At 32.7% G+C, this 19273-nt stretch overlaps 6 protein-coding genes across 6 annotated transcripts; 2 read left to right on the forward strand and 4 right to left on the reverse strand.

Annotated features, from left to right (window-relative positions):
* The first annotated feature begins 144 nt into the window (after positions 1-144).
* LOC133800437 (uncharacterized) lies at positions 145-2382 on the forward strand. Its single transcript, XM_062238394.1, has 3 exons — positions 145-1632; positions 1713-2041; positions 2373-2382. Exons 1-3 carry the CDS (start codon positions 145-147, stop codon positions 2380-2382), a joined length of 1827 nt encoding a protein of 608 aa, XP_062094378.1.
* A 216-nt stretch (positions 2383-2598) lies between these two features.
* On the reverse strand, positions 2599-3502 carry LOC133802653 (uncharacterized). The gene is made up of 2 exons (XM_062241003.1): positions 3245-3502; positions 2599-3145 (listed from the first exon to the last, which is right to left on the reverse strand). The coding sequence occupies exons 1-2, from the start codon at positions 3442-3444 to the stop codon at positions 2926-2928; spliced, it is 420 nt and encodes a 139-aa protein (XP_062096987.1). The 5' UTR covers positions 3445-3502; the 3' UTR covers positions 2599-2925.
* Positions 3503-4245: 743 nt separating this feature from the next.
* LOC133800438 (uncharacterized) lies at positions 4246-5473 on the reverse strand. The gene is made up of 2 exons (XM_062238395.1): positions 5073-5473; positions 4246-4599 (listed from the first exon to the last, which is right to left on the reverse strand). The coding sequence occupies exons 1-2, from the start codon at positions 5469-5471 to the stop codon at positions 4246-4248; spliced, it is 753 nt and encodes a 250-aa protein (XP_062094379.1). The 5' UTR covers positions 5472-5473.
* Positions 5474-5530: 57 nt separating this feature from the next.
* On the reverse strand, positions 5531-7823 carry LOC133800439 (uncharacterized). Its single transcript, XM_062238396.1, has 3 exons — positions 7404-7823; positions 5796-6614; positions 5531-5704 (listed from the first exon to the last, which is right to left on the reverse strand). Exons 1-3 carry the CDS (start codon positions 7821-7823, stop codon positions 5531-5533), a joined length of 1413 nt encoding a protein of 470 aa, XP_062094380.1.
* Positions 7824-10501: 2678 nt separating this feature from the next.
* Positions 10502-13961, forward strand: LOC133801653 (uncharacterized). Its single transcript, XM_062239900.1, has 8 exons — positions 10502-10878; positions 11434-11583; positions 12001-12177; positions 12399-12487; positions 12568-12632; positions 12961-13063; positions 13428-13538; positions 13623-13961. Exons 1-8 carry the CDS (start codon positions 10770-10772, stop codon positions 13749-13751), a joined length of 933 nt encoding a protein of 310 aa, XP_062095884.1. The 5' UTR covers positions 10502-10769; the 3' UTR covers positions 13752-13961.
* A 593-nt stretch (positions 13962-14554) lies between these two features.
* LOC133801652 (pentatricopeptide repeat-containing protein At4g20090) lies at positions 14555-17076 on the reverse strand. Its single transcript, XM_062239899.1, has one exon. The coding sequence runs from the start codon at positions 16770-16772 to the stop codon at positions 14760-14762; it is 2013 nt and encodes a 670-aa protein (XP_062095883.1). The 5' UTR covers positions 16773-17076; the 3' UTR covers positions 14555-14759.
* Between the last annotated feature and the right edge of the window lie 2197 nt (positions 17077-19273).

Below are 19273 nucleotides of genomic sequence, written 5' to 3' on the forward strand. Positions count from 1 at the left end.
TTGCCTCCATTGAAGATCAATAGTGATAGCTCTATACAATTCTACTTGGAGTGCAAAAGAAATGACAGAACACTCACAAAATACCCTTTGATAGTTTCTGTAACAGAGAACAACCAAACAATTACCTGTGGAGCACTTCAAAAGATGAGTTCTACTGTTGCTTCAAGTAGTAATAATATAGAGAATGATATTTCGGACACATCGACATTCTCTATAGATGAACCTCAAGGACTACCAAATTTTATTCAGTTGGCAGATCAAATTACAGATTTGATTTTGGAGAAGGAACGACATGAATCAATTCCTGAACATATCGGAACAGAAACTACAATTATAACTCATGCAATTTCTGATGGAATAAGAGAAAAACAGGTATACAAAAACAAAGAGGTTCTTACAACAACAATTGGTCTCTATGCCATAAAAAACAATTTTCAGTTCAAGGTCCACAAATCTTGCAAAAAAGAATATCAGTTGAAGTGCCTTGATTCAGAATGTACGTGGTCATTTCGTGCTGCAAGATATGGAAAGACAGATATGTTCCAACTTAGGAAGTTCAATCGTGCCCACACATGTTCCTTGGACATTATTCTTGGAGATCACCGACAAGCTTCAAGTAGTATGGTTGGAAATGTTGTGAAGACCAAGTTCACAGATCCAAAAACAAATTATAGACCTAAAGATATAGCTAAAGACATGTTGGACAGATATGGAGTTTCCATGAGTTACCAAAAAGCACGGCGATCTAAGGAAAAAGCAGTTAATTATGTACATGGTTCAAGTCAAGATTCCTACCGAGACATTCCACGATATCTGCACATTTTGAAGCACAAAAATCCAGGTACTGTAACAGATTTGCAAATTGATAGTCTAAACAGATTTAAATATCTTTATATGGCTATGGGACAATCAATTCTAGGTTGGAAACATTGCATTCCAGTAATTGTTGTTGATGGAACATTCCTAAAAGCTGCATTTGGCGGTACACTTCTCACAGCTTCAACACAAGATGCAAATAGACACATCTTCCCATTGGCTTTTGCTATAACAGATTCGGAAAACAATGATTCATGGGAGTGGTTCTTCAGAAAAATAAAAGAATGTTATGGAGAAAGAGAAGAGTTGTGTATAGTTTCAGATAGACACGAAAGCATAGAGAATGCTATAAAAAATGTCTTTCCAAATGTAACTCATGGAGTGTGCTCCTACCATCTTTTCTGCAACATAAAGACCAAGTTTAAAACAGACGCAGAGGCAACCAGTATTGCATTTCATGCTGCTGCAAAAGCTTATAACATGGAAGATTTTGAAAAATACATGAAGGACTTGGACAGTTTACATGAAGGAATCCGTCCTTTTCTGGCCAATGAGGTTAAATATGAAAAGTGGGCAAGAATCCACTCCAAAAGTCGTAGATATGCAGCTATGACTTCAAACATAGCTGAATCCATTAATGCAGCACTAAAAGAAATGAGAGAGCTTCCAGTAACAACATTACTCGAGTGCCTTAGAAACCTGATTCAAAAATGGAGCTACAACAACAAAAAAGAAGCAGAAGCAACATTTACAGAATTGCCAAAGAAACAAGAGGAATACTTAAGAAAGAACTTTGTCAAGTCATTAAGAATGACTGTAAGTACAACTATTTCCTTTATTTATAAATACATCTGTATTAATATACTTCCTTGTTCATTATTATAATTTCATTGCAGGTAGAACAAGCTAGCACACTCATTTACAGTGTACACAATGGTTTAACAACAAACATTGTTGACATTGCAAAGAAATCTTGCTCTTGTAACAAGTTTGATTTGGATGAATTACCTTGTGAACATGCTATGGCAGTCATTAGAAAGATGAACCTTCAGTATAAAAAATATTGCTCATATTATTTCACAAAACAAGCCATGTTGAGCACCTATAATGCATCAATACATCCATTGGGAGATCCAAAAACATGGAGAGTTCCGCCTGATGTTGAGGAAATAGAAGTACTACCTCCAAAGGGAAACAGAAAAAGTGGAAGGCCAAGGAAAAAAAGGTTTGTCTCAGCAAGAGAAGGGTCTTATCAGCTTAAATGTGGAAGGTGTGGAGAGCTTGGGCACAACCGAAAAACCTGCACAAACCAGCCTCTATTGAGAACAAAAAAACAAAAAAGCACTCAAAGCTTATAGATTGAAAATATTTTTTATTTGAATTTTGAAACTTTGTATGTTTCAGTACGTTGATTGGAACATTACTTATCACTATTACTTGTGATAAAGAATTATGAAATTTTATTGAATATATGGAATATTATAAAAACTTAGGAAAAAATTTGCATCAATATATCAGGGCGTTATCTGTAAATTTTTGTTACATATTTGATACAGATATATCTGAAATGAATATTAATGTAACATTTTGTTACATAATTGTTACAGATATGTTACTAGTTTCTCACAGACACTTCCAACATCAAATAAATGTGAAATAAGTTCTTTTATCAGCTTATGTTACAGTTTTGAAACAAAAATATTTGATTTTCATTTGTAAATTCCAATCCATTTAAAAGGATTAACTTCAAAAGTTTGAAACGATTTGATACATATTTGAAACTGAAGTTATCGTGACTATTAATAGACGTTAAGTAATGCTACGCAATTTTGCATGAACTTAGGTTACAAACTTTTAACAGATGTTACCTAAAACATGAAATATAAAAATAAAGTTGTGAACTCAAGTTACAAACTTGAGACACCTCTGTACAACATTCCTCATAAAAAAGGGCTAATATCAAAATTCATTGATATGCCACAGTATTCAAAATATTCAAACATGATACTTGCTTGAAAGTTTGCAAAACAAAAACACAAAAGTTATCTTGCCATAAGTATGTATCGTCTTTACAAGATAAAAGCCAAAATGTTAACTACTTTGATGCTCTCATACTTCCATTGCATTAACATTCAACATCTTCTTGCTCATTCTTCCTCTGAACTCCCCATCAGATAGATAGCCTTCATCTTTCTTTCTTTTAGCATGGACATATAGCTCGACTGCAATTTTGTTTCTCTGGAAACTAACATTCAGAGGATTGGGGATATTTTCAATAAGTCCATGCATAAGAAATTCAGCAAACTTTATGATAAAAATCCCACAATCGCTACAAAAAAAAAAAAAAACAAAATCAATAACACATAAATGAATATAAACAAAATGATGCAACCAAAAAATAACAATAACTAAAAAAAAAACCACTTACTTGTTACTCTGTTGTGGAACCTCATCATCAAACACAATGTCCAACGGGTGACACATATCAATGCCCTTGAATGCTTGTGCATTTAGATCAATATCTTCCCTTGACTCATAAAAATTATTTAAAGAAAGAAACAAGGGCAACAAAGTAGAATATGCTTCAACAACTTTCAACACTTTCTTATCCATAACTCTATTCCTCATTGAGTTGTAGACTTTAAAAAATCTCTGCTTCACGTTGAACTCCCCAAGAATCCAATGATTACAGCCAACAGCAGTCATATTAATATGAAATAAAACGAAATCTACTAGCGACCAAGGGGTGTTACAAAGCATTTTATAACCACAAATATACTAAAAAATAACACTGTTATTCGATATAACAGATTGATCACAGTTACTTGACAGATACACATCATACAGAGCAGTGATAACTTGATCAAAAGAGTTATCTGTAGTAGTAACTCTAACATTTATCAACTCACAATACTTGGCTTTTTTTCTAAGGTAATAAAATGCCACATTAATATGCTGAAAAAACAAGAAGCAAACCATAATAAGAATAATGAAAACAGTAAAACTAAAACAACTTAATAATAATAAGGGAAAAAAATACCTCATTGTCCAAATCCCTCCCATCTTTAACTAAATCATAAAACCAAATTTTTCTCTCAATCTCAGTTACACAAAACTGAAATGGCTCCTTAATGATACTATTATTATCATCAAATTTCTTATACCTATAACAATTATAAACATTTAAAAGTGAATTATGGTGAAACAGAAACTGAAATACAAAATAAATAATAAAACAATTAAAAAATAGAAGCATACTTATTATTTTTTCTCAGCCCCAGAGAAAACCACTTGTTAAAAGAGTCTTGGTCAATTTGATTAGGTAGATCAAAAAGATTGTCTCCAAAAGCATATCGTCCCACAACCTTCCTTTTAGACTTCACAACCTCCAAATGTTTCATATCCTCAGAAGAAGATGATCCAAATTGGTTAACAAAAGGATATTGCAAAACTGTAGCAGGCTTTGGATTCCTTTTGCCAACAACAGGAGTAGACACAACTACTGGATTCATCAAAGAACCAGCAATGGGTGTTGCCATAATAACTTCCTAGAAACAAAAATAATATGAAAAACTCAATAATACAACTATTGGAACATATTGCAAAAAGAGAAAAAAAAATACAATATCTGCCTTGTTTAGTTACCTTTTTCTTTGCCAAATCACCAACAGCTGCATCAACAACTTTATCAAAAATCTCCACATTCATGTTGTTAAAAATATGAGCCTCTTCTTCTAGATCTTTAACAACATCAGCTACATCATCATGAGGTTTGACAATATTCTATGGAAAAACAAAATTTTATAAATTAATACAGAAATACATGAATACATTACTTTGAAAAAATACAAATCATGAAACCAAAATAACCTGGTCATAGCTCTGGAAAAAAAAGTTGTAGATATAATAAAAAATAATAATTGCCAAACAAAAAATTCCAAAATTCATAAGTTTACAAAAACATAACAGAGTTTATACATGCTCTGGAAAAGTCTTGTACAAAACTAACTTAGAAATTAAAAGTTTACAAATTAATAACAAGAGGTTTACAAAACAAGAATTCTAAACTTTCTCTTCCACTTCTCATACTCTAATGGAAACAAAATCAGATTCCTATCAAAAAGGGAAAACAAAAATTAATAAAAAGAAAATATTAATTATATATATTAACAGAAATATAAACATCTATAAAATATAAAATAAAAAATAACAAACCAACCAAGCAATAAAATTAATATTTAGATAAGAATACATACCATTGTTTCTTCAACATCATTCCCAGTAGTCTTCTCATTCTCATTTACTGTATCATTCTTATCATCTGCAATTACCATATCTCCAGCAGCATCTTCTTGCATTGCTTGAATGCATTCATCAAAAACTTGGGTAAAACTTTCATTCTCAAAAATCTTATCATTTTCCTTTGAAACACCACCACCACCAGAAGTATCACCAACATCAGCTCCCACAAAACCAACATCAACAGGATCAATATCATCATTAATACCACATGATTTTGGCCTCAACTCACCTAACATTTCCATAACTGCCTTGTGTTTTAAATCTTGATCGTTTTTCAAATTAACCAACATCTCCATCAATGCCCTATGTCTAGATTCACTAGCAGACTTTAAAAATGCAATTTCCTTAGACATAATGTTACACTTCTTTTGACATTCATCCACAATAATTTTCATATCAGAAAAATCAAATGTCACACAAGGAACATAGGATGAGGAAGAGCCTCACTGGTTGGTTTCTTTGGAGGAGCAACAAAATCATCATCCTCAAAATCAGCAACATTCATATCCTTGTTGCACTGGAAAAAACCTTCAAGCTTGAAGGCATTGTTCTCTTCATCAGTGGGCAAAACTTTAACAATTTTGGTCTACAAATAACAACACAGAAAAATCAGTTTACAATATTAAAAAAATCAAATAAATTCATATATAAAGAAAAGCAAAAAGAATAAAAATTACCTTATGTAATGAAAACACATTCCTCTCAAGCTCCTTATGAGATGGGATTGCAACAGATGACCAATTTATAATCCTAGGCAGACCACAACTAACCTTCTCACAATAAGTTCCCTCTAAACTAGGAATTGATTCGTAAATGAAAACTTGGAAAACAAATGGCAAACCATTCAACTTATAGGTTGGGTAAGAACCTTGCCGAGTAATAACAACTTCATTTTCCCTTAAAGCATCTCTCAAAGATGAGAGAGTCACATTAAAAATATCCTTTCCCCATGGAAAATGATTAAAACCACCACTATCACAAAGATACAAGTCCGTTTTTTCAATGTTCTTCTCTTTTTGCCAAGTATACAAAAAGTTAGTGATCAGGTAAAGTACAGCCATCCTAACAGCCTCATCATCATTATCAAAATTGGCAGCCTTAAACCTTTCTTCAACAATAATTCTTGAAATGCCCCTTGTATGGTCACCAAAAAATTTAGAATACAATCCAATAGGATTACTATTCTTAATTCCACCTCTATTAATGTCACCAAACACATTTAACCCAGACAATAACCCAAATTCACCCAAAGAAAACCTAATCAGCTTTCCATTTAAGTTTGGTTGGTTAACTTCTCTTAACAAAACATGGTGAACCAATTTAGCTTGATTAGCATAAGATTTAAGGTTTAGAAAATGACCAAAGCAAGTCTTACTAAACAAAACTTTTTGAGAGTCAGTCAATTTTTCTGAGATCACATTGATCTTCTCAAAACCACAGTGAAAATTGACTCTTGCTCTATAATGATCCTCATGTTTGATAAAACATTCCATATGCTGCATAGAATAATAGACAACCAACAAAATTTTAAAACAAGACAAATCAATGATTAGATGACAAGAAAAACACAAATTGATGAAATGAAATTAAAACAGATAGAATCAAAACTTGAAAAAATGAAAACATATTTCAATAATATAAAACCTATTATCTTTAAATACAAAAACTAACAAATTGGAACTTGTAACATATGTTTACAGAAAAGAAAAACATATTTACAACATCAGAAAGAACATTAACAACCTTGTAACACTTGGTTACAAAACTAACAATATAGGACCTGTAACATATGTTTACAAAAAAACAAAAACATGGTTACAAGATTAGTAATACCATTAACAAACATGTAACATATAGGTACAAAAACCTAACAAAAATTAACAAAATTAAAAACATAAATCAGATAAGAGCATGAACAACATAGAAAACATATTTCAAGAATATAAAACCTAATATATAAAATACACAAACTACCAAATTAGAACCTGTAACATAAGTTTACAGAAAAGAAAAACATATTTACAACATCGGTAAGAACATTAACAAACTTGTAACACTTCGTTACAAAACTACCAAATTATGACTTGTAACATATGTTTACAAAAATGGAAAACAAGGTTACAAACATCAGAAATACCATTAACAAACCTGTAACACTTTGATACAAAAAAATAACAATTGTTAACAGCAACAAGACAAAAAGACCCATAAAAAACAGATTCAAAACAGATTCAAAAACAGATAAAAAAGAACAAAATGAATTTAAACGACACAAACATAAATACCTTCGGTTTATCCAGTAAACCAACATTCTTCTTCGCAATTTTTCTGTTAGCCTTGCACTTTACTCGACTAGAACCTCCAATAGATAGTTTCTTAGATTTCTTCGCACTGACTTTGCTCTTTGACAATGCAACATGTTTTCGCTTCAACTTTTTCCCAATTAAGTCAGCACTCGCATGCATGTGGCCCTCCTTCAACTCATTTGAACCACCAACATCATCCTCGATCACATTAGGAAGGGGAGAATCCGATGAATACTTCAAAACAGCTTTCCCTTTAGACAAAGGAGAAAGATTACTCTTCAGAAGTTTCCCTTTCGTTTCGGAAGACTCTTGATCGTCGGAATGCTTCGAGGATGCTGGGCCAGAGAACGCAGCACCCGACCGAGCAGGAGATGCAGACCCCGCACGAGTGATAACCATTGTTTAACCAGTCAATGCCAAACGATTTTGAAAAAAAATGAAGAAACTCAGTTAGGTTTTCGGATGAAGAAAAAGAAAAAATGAGAAAGGGAAAATGAAACAGATGAAAGAGAAAGAGAATACAAAAAAACTTCGGGGTTTGAAATTTGAAAAAAAGACTTTATAAAAAACCGGATATTTGAAATAAAAAACAGTATAAAAGTAGGAAACCGTATATTTCAAATTTTTTTGCTTTATACGGTGTATTATGTAATTTTCTTTTAAATAAATATCATTTTAAAAAAATAAGGATATTTCTATTAAATTACTAATAGTTTTAGTCCATCAATCAAATAAAAAATAGACTTTTCTACTATCTCATTACTACTACTTTAAGAATGCTTATGCAAAACAAAATAAGATATTTTTTAAATTAAGTTTATTTCATTTTTCCAAATTGAAAAGAAATTCATTCTTCTTCTATTTTCTCTCTTAGCCTATGTTCGTTGGTACTGGGGATAGAAATTAGGAAGGAGAGAAAAATTAGAAGGGAAAGAAAAAGTAAAAGAAAGAAAATAAATACATTTTTTCTTCTTTATGTTTGGTATAAGAAGAGGAAAGAAAATAATAAAAAAGTCATTATATTTTTTCATTTATTATTTTAATTAAAATTGAGAAAAAAAACATTTTTATCCTAACAAATATTTCTATATTCATTTAACTTTTTAAAAACATTATAGTCATGTATTTATTAAATATTTAGTCATATTTTTTCTCCTCCATTTTCTCTCCAAATTGTCGAGAAAATATTTGGCATGGGCCCCACTTATTTTTCTTTCCACTTTTCTTTTCCCCTCTATCTTCCCTCCTACCAAACTAATTTTTTTTTTTCTTCTCTTTACTTGTCTTTCAAAAATTTTCGTTCCTTCCATTTTTTTTCTCTAACAAACAAATAGTTATTCTTCTTCTTCATATAAATATATATGAGTATTGCAACTCACAAAAAGAGGTGCACAGGTGAACCTCTTTTTGTTTGCACCTTGTAAACAATTTTTTGGCGCGAAATTTAATTTACAGTACCAAAAACAAAGTTTAAACATATTGCACGAATGCCTATTTTTTTATGCGCGTGGAAAATAATATACTTGAACATTGTTTTCGGTACTCTAGATTATTCAGAATTTTTTAAAAATTTGCAGAATGATTTAAATAACTATAATATACTCAGTCATAAAAAAATTATGCCGAAAACTATTCACGGGGTGCAAGCAAAAAGAGGTATACTGGTACACCTCTTTTTGTGAGTTGCACCAAAGAAATTATGTATATATATAGGGGAATTCTTCTATAGAGACTTCACTTTAAGCCCTATCGGTGGGACTCTCAGTGTTCTCGACTCGTGAATAGTTTTCAGCGTGATTTTTTTTTATGACCGTGTATATTGTAGCTATTTAGAGTATCCTGCAAATTTTCAAAAAAATTCGAATAGTTTACAGTACCGAAAACTAAATTCAAACATGTTGTTGCACGCGTGACTAATATTTTTTATGCGAGTGGAAATCAACATATTTGAACCTTGTTTTCGGTACTGTAAACTATTCGGAATTTTCTGAAAATTTACAAAATGGTCTAAATATATATAATATACACGGTCATAAAAAAATCGCGCCAAAAACCATTCACGAGTCAAGAAACACTGAGAGCCTCACCTGTAAAGCTTAAAGTAAAACCCCTATAGAAAAATTGTCTTATATATTGCGTTTTCTATTTTCGAGATGGAGAATATCAATGGTTATTTTTTGTATTGGTTATGATGTTTTGTTATGAGAAATATGCACATAACTTATTAAATATTTAAGAATTTATATCTTTTTGGACTCTGTGTTTTATCTTATTACCTGTTTGGACTCTGTATTTTGATAAATTACTTTTTGGACCCTATATTTTGTAAAATGGTTAAAATAGAACCTTATACTTATTTTTGATGAAAAAAATTGAATATAACAACACAGTTTTTAAGCAGAATGATTTTATTTTTGTTCAGCATTGTTAGTTTGGTAAATTATTTGTGATTTTAGTTGATAAAACATTGACCAAAATCAGGTTTAGGGTTCTATTTTAACCATTTTACAAAACATAAGGTCAAAAAAGTAATTTGTCAAAACACAGACAGACTCCAAAAAAGTATAAACTCAATATTCAATCTTATTTACTGTATTTTAAATAATTTTATATAATTAATATCTAACATCTATCTTGACAATAGAAAATATGAAGAGTTGTATTCTTACATTGTCTAGGAAAGCATGCAAAGAATTAAATGTAAATCAAAATTAACAATTTTTTTTATTCAAATTTATATTTTAATTGGTGAAAACTTTCCAAAAAAAAATTTCAATAATTTAGCTAAATTAACAATATTTAAAAAAAAAAACTAGTCAAAAGAGATCTTAGCTGAAATTATAAAATTAATATTAAATCAACTGTAATACATCCACTATCTTCATCAAATATATATGAACAAGTTTCATGGTCAAATAGAAAATAAGAGTAATAGAAAAGTAAAAATACAATTGGATAATTTTGTTGAATTTAAAGTAAGGGTAAATTTGTAATTTCATTATTATAATGTATATCTCTCAAACTTTTCTCTTAGAAGAATTCAAATTGGAGAGTCTCACTCTTTTCTTTTTCCTTTCATTTTTCTCAACCAGCCTCTTTTCTCTCTAACCAAACAAACATTGTTTTTTCTTTCCTTCCTATTTTCTCCCTTACCAAACATACGGTAAGTTTAGCCAAATGGGTCAAATTGAGGGATTGTCATACTAGTCTGCAAATGTAAAATTTGTAGAATGTCAGTAAAGGTGATTTTTTTTTTAATGTAAAAAGAAAGAAAGAAAAGCTGTCAAGTATACGTGAGGCAACACCCAGACAAACGTCAATTGTCAAGAGAGAGAAGGAAAAACAATGGAGGTCATATCAGGAGAACCCATAGCTGTAGTATCATCAATACTCGTATATCCCATAAAATCTTGTCGTGGAATATCAGTTCCTCAGTGTTTTCTTACTCCTACTGGTATGCCTTTCATACTCATACTATTTTCATTCATATGTTGTTGACCAGTTTTTGTTTACTTCTCTATATTTTAGTGATACCTACTTAAAATTATTTCCCTCAAGACCCAGAAAGGAACAAGATAAGTACTTTCTTTAGATTGTTTATTTCTGTCTTCTTATATGTTTTCTATGATCATTAGGAGCTGTACTATGGTGCTGCCAGTTTTTATTCTTCTTGTGTTTTCAGTAGCTAGAACATAGCTGGTTCTCCCCTTTAGTATCCAATTTCCTCTCTTTTTCTGGTCTTAATCAAGAGAAGCTTGACTACCCTTTTTTCCTAGAAAATAATCTGGTGGTCTTACAACTATGACCAAGTTTTTCCGTTTGGTATGCCTTTTCTCAAGTTCTGGGTCTGTAGTTTTGGTCTTTACTAAACTAATGTCTTGTCATTCCTTCTTTTTTGGTAATATAACATATTTGTATGTTTCAAGTTGTTGTAGGATTTTAGTGACGATTTGTTGATAGACTGCCATTAAAACCATATTTTAATTTCCTTCTTCTCTTTGATTTGTAGGATTTCGTTGGGATAGGCAATGGTTAGTTGTGAACAGCAAAGGGAGGGCATATACCCAAAGAGTTGAACCAAGTCTTGCTCTGGTTGAGACTGAGTTGCCAAATGATGCATTGTTGGAGGGTTGGAAACCCAATAAATGTTCCTATCTAGGTAATTTCTTTAATCTTATTTTGTTGAGTTTATGCCTTTACATCAGGCATTTTACTTTGGAGAACCAAATTCTTATAGCTAGTAGGTTGACTTCATTGATTATCCATAGAGGTTTATTTGTTTTTACAGTGAACTGCACTAATGCTTAACCTGCCTTTTCATTTTGTAATTCTTTTATGCTTGTGATAAGGATGACTAGAATCTATGTTTTATAGACTTCAGTATGTATTTTTCTTCAGAAAGTGACATCCTTTTGCCACTTTACATTTTTCCCTCCCAGAATTTTGTCTTATCGATTACCTTGTGGAGTAGAAAAACTGATTTTGTAGCTTTTTTCTCGCTATCCACTGTTAGAATTGATGGTTAATCTGTGTTAGATTTTAAAGTGATAAAAGTAACCCTTCATCCTCCATTCAGTGATAAAAGCACCTGGCATGGATGAGCTGAAGATTTCCCTGACTGCACCACAAGAAGTAGCTAATGATGTCTCTGTCTGGGAATGGTATGGCTCTGCATTGGACGAGGGAGCTGAGGCATCAAAATGGTTTTCAAATTATCTCGGAAAACCCAGTCGACTTGTTCGTTTTAATGCCGGTAAGTATGCTACACAGTACTAATCTTATATATAGCAGAGCATGGATTATCAGAGACAAGTATGGACTTTAAGTGAAAGAACTTCAGTTGAAGATGAAAATGAATTTACAATTTACATGGCTGCAACACTGTATTGCAACAGCCACTTATGTATATTAGGTGTTACCCGTTTCAAGCTCAATAAAGTAACACATTTATTTTGTTGCATTGCTTTTATTCAGCTTCAGAAACAAGGCCTGTGGATCCAAAATATGCAGCTGGGCACAAAGTCATGTTTTCTGACCAGTATCCATTTCTGATACTGTCTCAGGTTAGTTAAATTTGAGAATAAATCTGACTTGTTTTCAATTCATAAGCTTTGAACTGGATTTGCCAACAAATGTTCTGCAGGGGTCGATGGATTCACTGAATACGCTTCTCGAAGAACCCATACCAATTAACCGATTTAGACCGAAGTACAGCTTCTCAACATATTTATGTATTCATTTTTATGACATTATTTTCATCTCTTTTTTATTTCTATTTTTCTCATAGATGGACATCCAATATTAGAATGGAGTATTATTAAGCAAAAACACCATTACTTTAGGCTACTCTAGTGATTGAGTGTATGAGTGTAGTCAGGGGTTTCTGTAAAAAACAGAGAAAAGCATCATAACTTCTTCTTCTGAGTCCCAACTCTAGAAGAAAGTTATTCTATTGGCTGAGTTACTAGTTTTCCATTATTTATATCCCATACACGTATAGCTTAATTTTGTTTAAACATTTGCTTTTATGTCTCAGCATTGTTGTTAATGGATGTGAGCCATTTGCTGAGGATTTATGGAGGGAAATCAGAATTGACAATTTCACTTTTGAAGGTGTCAAGCTATGCTCTCGCTGCAAGGTTAGGAACTGTACTTGCTGTCTCTGTTAGATAAGGATTGTTAGTTCAAATAACTCGTGTGCACAACCATACACTGTTATAAATATAATCTTTTTATAAACACATTTTAATAATGTGCATCACTTGGAATATTCCACATAGTAAATGAAGCTTTTATATCTTCATGTTAGAGAATTCAGGAATTTTCTGATACCAACTTCTGAATTTTAATGTTTCCTATTACAAATGTTACTGAGTTACTGAATTTGTCTATACATAAAAATCAACGTTTAGGGAAAGAGAGAGTTTCACTACCAACAAAAAGTTCATCATGAAGATTTGAGTTCTCAACATGCTTGACTATAACAGTTCAAATGTTTTTCAGGTTCCTTCAATCAACCAAGAGACTGGCATTGCAGGACCGGAGCCAAACGAAACCCTTAAACAAACGCGGTCAGATAAAGTTTTGCGCCCTGACAAGAAACAACAAGGAAAAGTAAGATGAAAATTCTATCAAGTAAACTTTTTTCGACTGTTCATGCAGATAATTACTTACAAGTAATTTCTGGCTGGAATACAGGTTTACTTTGGGCAGAACATGGTTTGGAAGAACAATGCTGCTGAGGAGGGGAAGGCAAAGGTAATGAAAATCGGTGATCCTGTTTATGCCATCAAGAAGATCTCTAACGTGGCTGAAGCTGCAGCTTGAGTTTTGTTGAAGAACAGATCATGGTTCTGTAAGGGTTATCTGCTGTATCAAAAATAATAAAAAGCCTAGAAACAAGCTACTTATCTACTAAGAAGAATAAAACAGAGTTTAAGAAGTTATTGAGGAGCTTACTTCAAACAAAGAGAGAAATCTATTCTCTGATGTAATCAAGACTTGGCACTATTTTATGCAATCTTAGTTTATTTTTCAGTGTTTCGGATTTTTATGGTGGGTGTTTTTCTCTTTGAATTATTATTTCTCTATAACTTACTGTTATAACAATATCTGTTTTAAGTTTAATTAAACCAAAGACCAAAACAGTAGCCGTCTCAATACCATCCTTGTCTGATGGTGAGAATTAAGTCCAACTGCTACCAGAGTAGGTGGGTCGAAAGAGATGGTTTATCCAATCCAATCCAAACTTTTAAATCATAACCAATCTAGTTCAATCATATGTCAGATTTTAAAAATCATCATCCTCATCCAAACCCAATTCCAATTCAATTTTCCTTTAACATTCAATCAAATTAGTATTTAGATTGAATAGGTTTTCCAATAAGTTTTTATACAGAAAAAAATAGATTATAATCATGTGTGTTTACATGTTTTATAATAAATTTCAATAGACAAACACTAGTATTTTTTAACTTTTATACATTTTATATTAAATCAACATACTATAAATATAAATATTGGATTTGATTGGCTGTAATATATTTTTGACAGCATAATCCATCAACCAATCCAATCTAATTAAAAATCTAACTTATAGCATCCAATCTTATTTCACCATCATCAGTCTATGAGAATAGAAAGTATGTCTTACTCTTACATTAAAATTTCACATATAGAGAACCAAACTGTATTCCTCTTCTGACTGAAGAACAAAAGTTATGGTTAAATAGTCATACCAGCCTACTCAGAAAGAATTAAGTACAACTGCAAATTGAGTATGTTGGGTAGAATACTAGTCCAAAATTTCACATAGGAAAGTATGTCTTACATATTTCAGCTATAGAGGCTGCTTTGACATCTGCCAATTGCTATTTGAATCTTTTGAGGCTTGCAAAGTTGTTGGAGAACTCTTGCCCAAGTGGAGGGTTTTGGTGGCAGAAACTTTCGTATCATTACTTCTATAATTGTGGAAGCACCTTTAATCTTTTCCCTCTTCAACAATCGAACGACGAGCTCATCTAGGAACCCACCCCCATCTTGAGGTGGTTGTAGATTTTCTCTTAAACTTCTCAATAATATATTGCATGTAAATAAGTCAGGATCACATCCTTGATCCAACATACTATTTAAAAGATCAATAACCCGGGAGATGCTTCCATTCTTGCTGAAAGCATTCAGGAGTATGTTATAAGTAACTACATCTGGTTGAGAATGGGGCTCTTCACAAAGCATTTCATTGAAAAGCTTGAAGCCCTGCTCCACCAATCCATTGTTGCAGAGGCCATGAATCATTGAACTGTAAGCCACAACATCAGGTTTGAACCCTCTGCTAAACATGTGTTTCCACACCATCAACGCCTCTCCGAGTTTCCCATGCTCACACAAACCATGAATTAGTACACTGTAACAAAATTCATTACCAGAAAAATTATTACTTCCCATTTCTTTCCACAAAAGAATTGCTTTATGGCTTTGGCCTGTCTCGAAGAAACCCTTCATTAAGGAGCTGTAAATATAGTAATTGGGCTTGAAACCACTATCTACCATTTCTGCAAGAACTTCCTCTGCTTTATCTAGCTTCCTTTGTCGACACAGGCCATATATCAGAGCACTAAATACTACAGTGTTGGGTTTGCGCCCTTTTTCCAACATACCCTTCCACAATGTCATTGCCTCTTCATATTTACGCTCCTTAAACAATCCACTGATAAGAGAAGAATAAATGTGCTCATTAGCATGATGCCCTCTTTCCTCAATAGAATTCAATAGCTTAACTCCATCAGCAACTCTTCTATGCTTAACAAGCCCGTTGATAATCGTCCCGTAAGTAATATCATTAGGCATGCATTTATTCATCACCATGCGATCTAGAAGGCTAACAGCCTTCTCCAGCTTACCCTTGAGACACAAACCATGGATAAGGGTGTTATAAGTAGCTTCACTCGGAACACAACCTTTGAGAAACATATTATCAACGAGCTTCGCTGCACGGGCTAGATCCCCACTCTTGCATAAGGCACTAATCAACACATTATATGTCACAGGGCTAGGAAAACACCCTTCTATTTGCATCTCATCTAACAAAGAAACTGCTTCATCAATCCTATTCTCTTTGCACAACCCATCCATTAAAGTAGAATATGTAAACACATCAGGAATGCAGCCCCTAAGGGGAATTTCTCTAAACACTTCAATTGCTTTATCAACCAATCCCAACTTACACATGGCCTTGATAACAAGATTGAAGGTCAAAACATTTGGAGAAATATTCATATTCTTAGCAGCAACAACATCAGAATAGAATGCCAAAGCACGAGAATAGTCACATTCTTGTATGATAACATTAAGAACCGAATTGAAAGATATAACAGTTCGCTTACATTGGTACTCATCAACCATTGTATCAAAAAACTTAACAGCCTTCTCAGGAAAATGTGCTTTCCCATAAGCCCTAAAAATTGTAACAAAACACTTCTCAGTCAAAACCCGCTTTTCACGTTTAATCTGATCCAAAACCTTTTCCATGGACCTAAAATCGGCCATATTCGCATAGTTTTGGATGAGTGAATAAAATGTGGAATCCCCCAATTTATAGGAACCCAATTTGGGACTTGCTCTGAAAACTTCCCCAGATAAAGGAAGCTCGATTCCATCATCATTATCTAGACGAAGGGTCTTCTCGGAAGCTTTGTTCAGTGGAATTGCAATAACAGAAAAGGAGCAAAACTGAAGAGGAGGAGTTGATAACTTACATGGAAGAACTGAAGAGAAACTTATAAGCTTCTCTAGACCCTTTCGAAACGATTTGCATAGATAATTTCTGTAACATGTCGAGCATTTTAGCATTGATTTCAAAAGGGCTCCTTTCCAAGGTATGTAATTGAAGCTGGATATAGCTTAAATTGGATGAGAAAATAAATGCTTAATCAAAAATCAGAAAGAACCACCAACTTTCAAAGCCTCGAAAAAATTCTACCTTCCATGGCTACATAAGCAAATATTATCTCCACCTTCCTCTGCCGCAATTCGCTGGCTTTATTTCAATTCCAGAATTCCACCACAGAATCTCGGGAAAGTGATGGAAAATTTAACGATATATTAGACCTAAACACATTTTTAAAATATTTTTACAATACTACCATTTTTTTTTGCTTAGACACAAGACTACCATTTGGTTGCACCTATGTACCAATTAATTTTTGTTTAAAGATAAATTTACATGAAATATATGATTTTTTTTTCTGAGTTAACGTTTTCCAAAATATATGGTATTTTTTAGTTTTAAATCAATTATATGAGAATTAATTTTACATATTTTTGTATGATTTTGAAATAATACTTGTATGTTTTAAGTGAGTTTAATGTTGTTATTTTTGTATTATTTTACCAAACAACTTTGTGGTTTCACTCCTAATTTTTAAAGTGTAATTTCACTACTTTATTTTTGTTTATGCTTTTAATATTTTTATATTATATAAAAAATTTCTTTTGGGCATATGTATGTTTTTTTGCTTTACTTTTTTTTCTTCATATGTGAGCTGGTAATAGGTTACTTGATAGGTAACCTTTCAAGTTTTCATATCTTATTTTTTTTCTAAATCTACATTAAATAACAGATAATCATGAAGGTAACTGTTTGCCTATACTACTACAAATACACTGGATTTTCACTTACTAAGAAACTTGTTTTCGGAAGATTTTCTTTTAAATTGGATGAAAAGGAGAACAAAAGAGATGGATCAATGTGAGAAAATGGGAGAGAAACCTCTCATGGTCATTGCTCCCTCTCTCTTTTTTATTTTATTTTGGGAATTTACTCATTTGGTATCCTGTGATTTTGCAAAGCATCATTTTGGTACCATCTCTTTTCAATAATGCTCATATGGTACCCTATATTTTAAAATCATACATATTTGGTACCCTAGGCTTAGATTTGATAGATAAAATTTTGTCAATATAACCAAGCTGTCATCAGTTATATGTAATTAAGTAATTAAATATAAATTTGGAACTCATATAATTGAGAGCATTTTGATTAAATTTGTAAAATTTTATTAATTAAATTTGAGTTTAGGGTATCAAATATATACAATTTTATAATACAGGGTACCAAATATGTACGATTTCAAAATACAGGGTGCCAAATGAGCATTATTGTAAACATAGGGTACAAAAATGATACTTTGCAAAAACACAGGGTACCAAATGATTACTTACCATTTTATTTTTTATTCCCTTGCCCATTGAATATGATCATGAACCCCCTTCTATATTATGGGGATGGGTTATTTACATCCATGTCATTAAAGGTTTGTCACATCAAGTACAAAAGATGTTCAATTTTAGTTAACTACATTCATGTCTCGATTAGGATTCTCTAACACGACAAAGGCATGCTTTTGACACATCAGAAACTACATTGAGATTCTTGGGATTCTAATTTAGGAGCGTTAAAGGCGTGCTCATACTAAATTCTCGGGCCATTTCTGCTATCTCGGCGTCGAATGCGTAAAAGCCTTCTTGGTGTAGTTGATGGAGCTCCTCGGACATCTAAAACAAAAACCAAGTAGTCAACACCTTGACTCGAGGAAGGTGTAGTGCCCTGGTTAGCCAATACAGTTACACTGTGTACTTTAAATAGTGCTAGACTTGCTAATCAAGTAACTATGGTTAATGACAAGGATTAGGGTTAAAATTTTAGGTCAAAAGAGTGTTGACTTTTCATTAAAAGTTTAGTTTATACATGGGATCCCAAAATTAATAATTTAATGGTTTATACATAGTTCAAAATACATGACAAGCCAACCTAAGTGGCAAAAATGGGGAATACAACCCTAGTTCCTCCAAGATAACCCCGAGCGTGGTGGTCGAACAACCGCATATGTACACATCGCCACCAAAGCTCTCCAACTTAGAGTTGGTCCAGCTTTTCCTTCCCTTTACCTGCACCACGTAGCACCCGTGAGCCAAGGCTCAACATAAAAACTTTAAACATGCTAATACGCAGTAAGCAATAGAATATAGATTCATATCTAGCATGTCCAGCAGTAATAACCTACTCATGCATGCATAAAATTCAAGTAAATGATTATAGGATCACTATAGGGCCCGTTACCCTAATAGATGACCATGGAGTCATCCCGGGGCCCTTTGCCTTGGCTAAGTGACTATAGAATCACTCGGGGCCCTTTGCCCTAGCTTTGTATAACTAGCCATAGAGCTAGCCAAGCGAACCTGACGCTCTATTTCCCAACGACCATAGGGTCGGTCAAGCGTATTAGTACGCTCTTGGGTGGCCCAGCCATAACAACCAACACTCAACACGCTATTGATGCCCTGGACTAATA

This window comes from Humulus lupulus, chromosome 9 (assembly GCF_963169125.1).
Source record: "Humulus lupulus chromosome 9, drHumLupu1.1, whole genome shotgun sequence".
In the NCBI taxonomy this organism is placed as follows: Eukaryota; Viridiplantae; Streptophyta; class Magnoliopsida; order Rosales; family Cannabaceae; genus Humulus; species Humulus lupulus.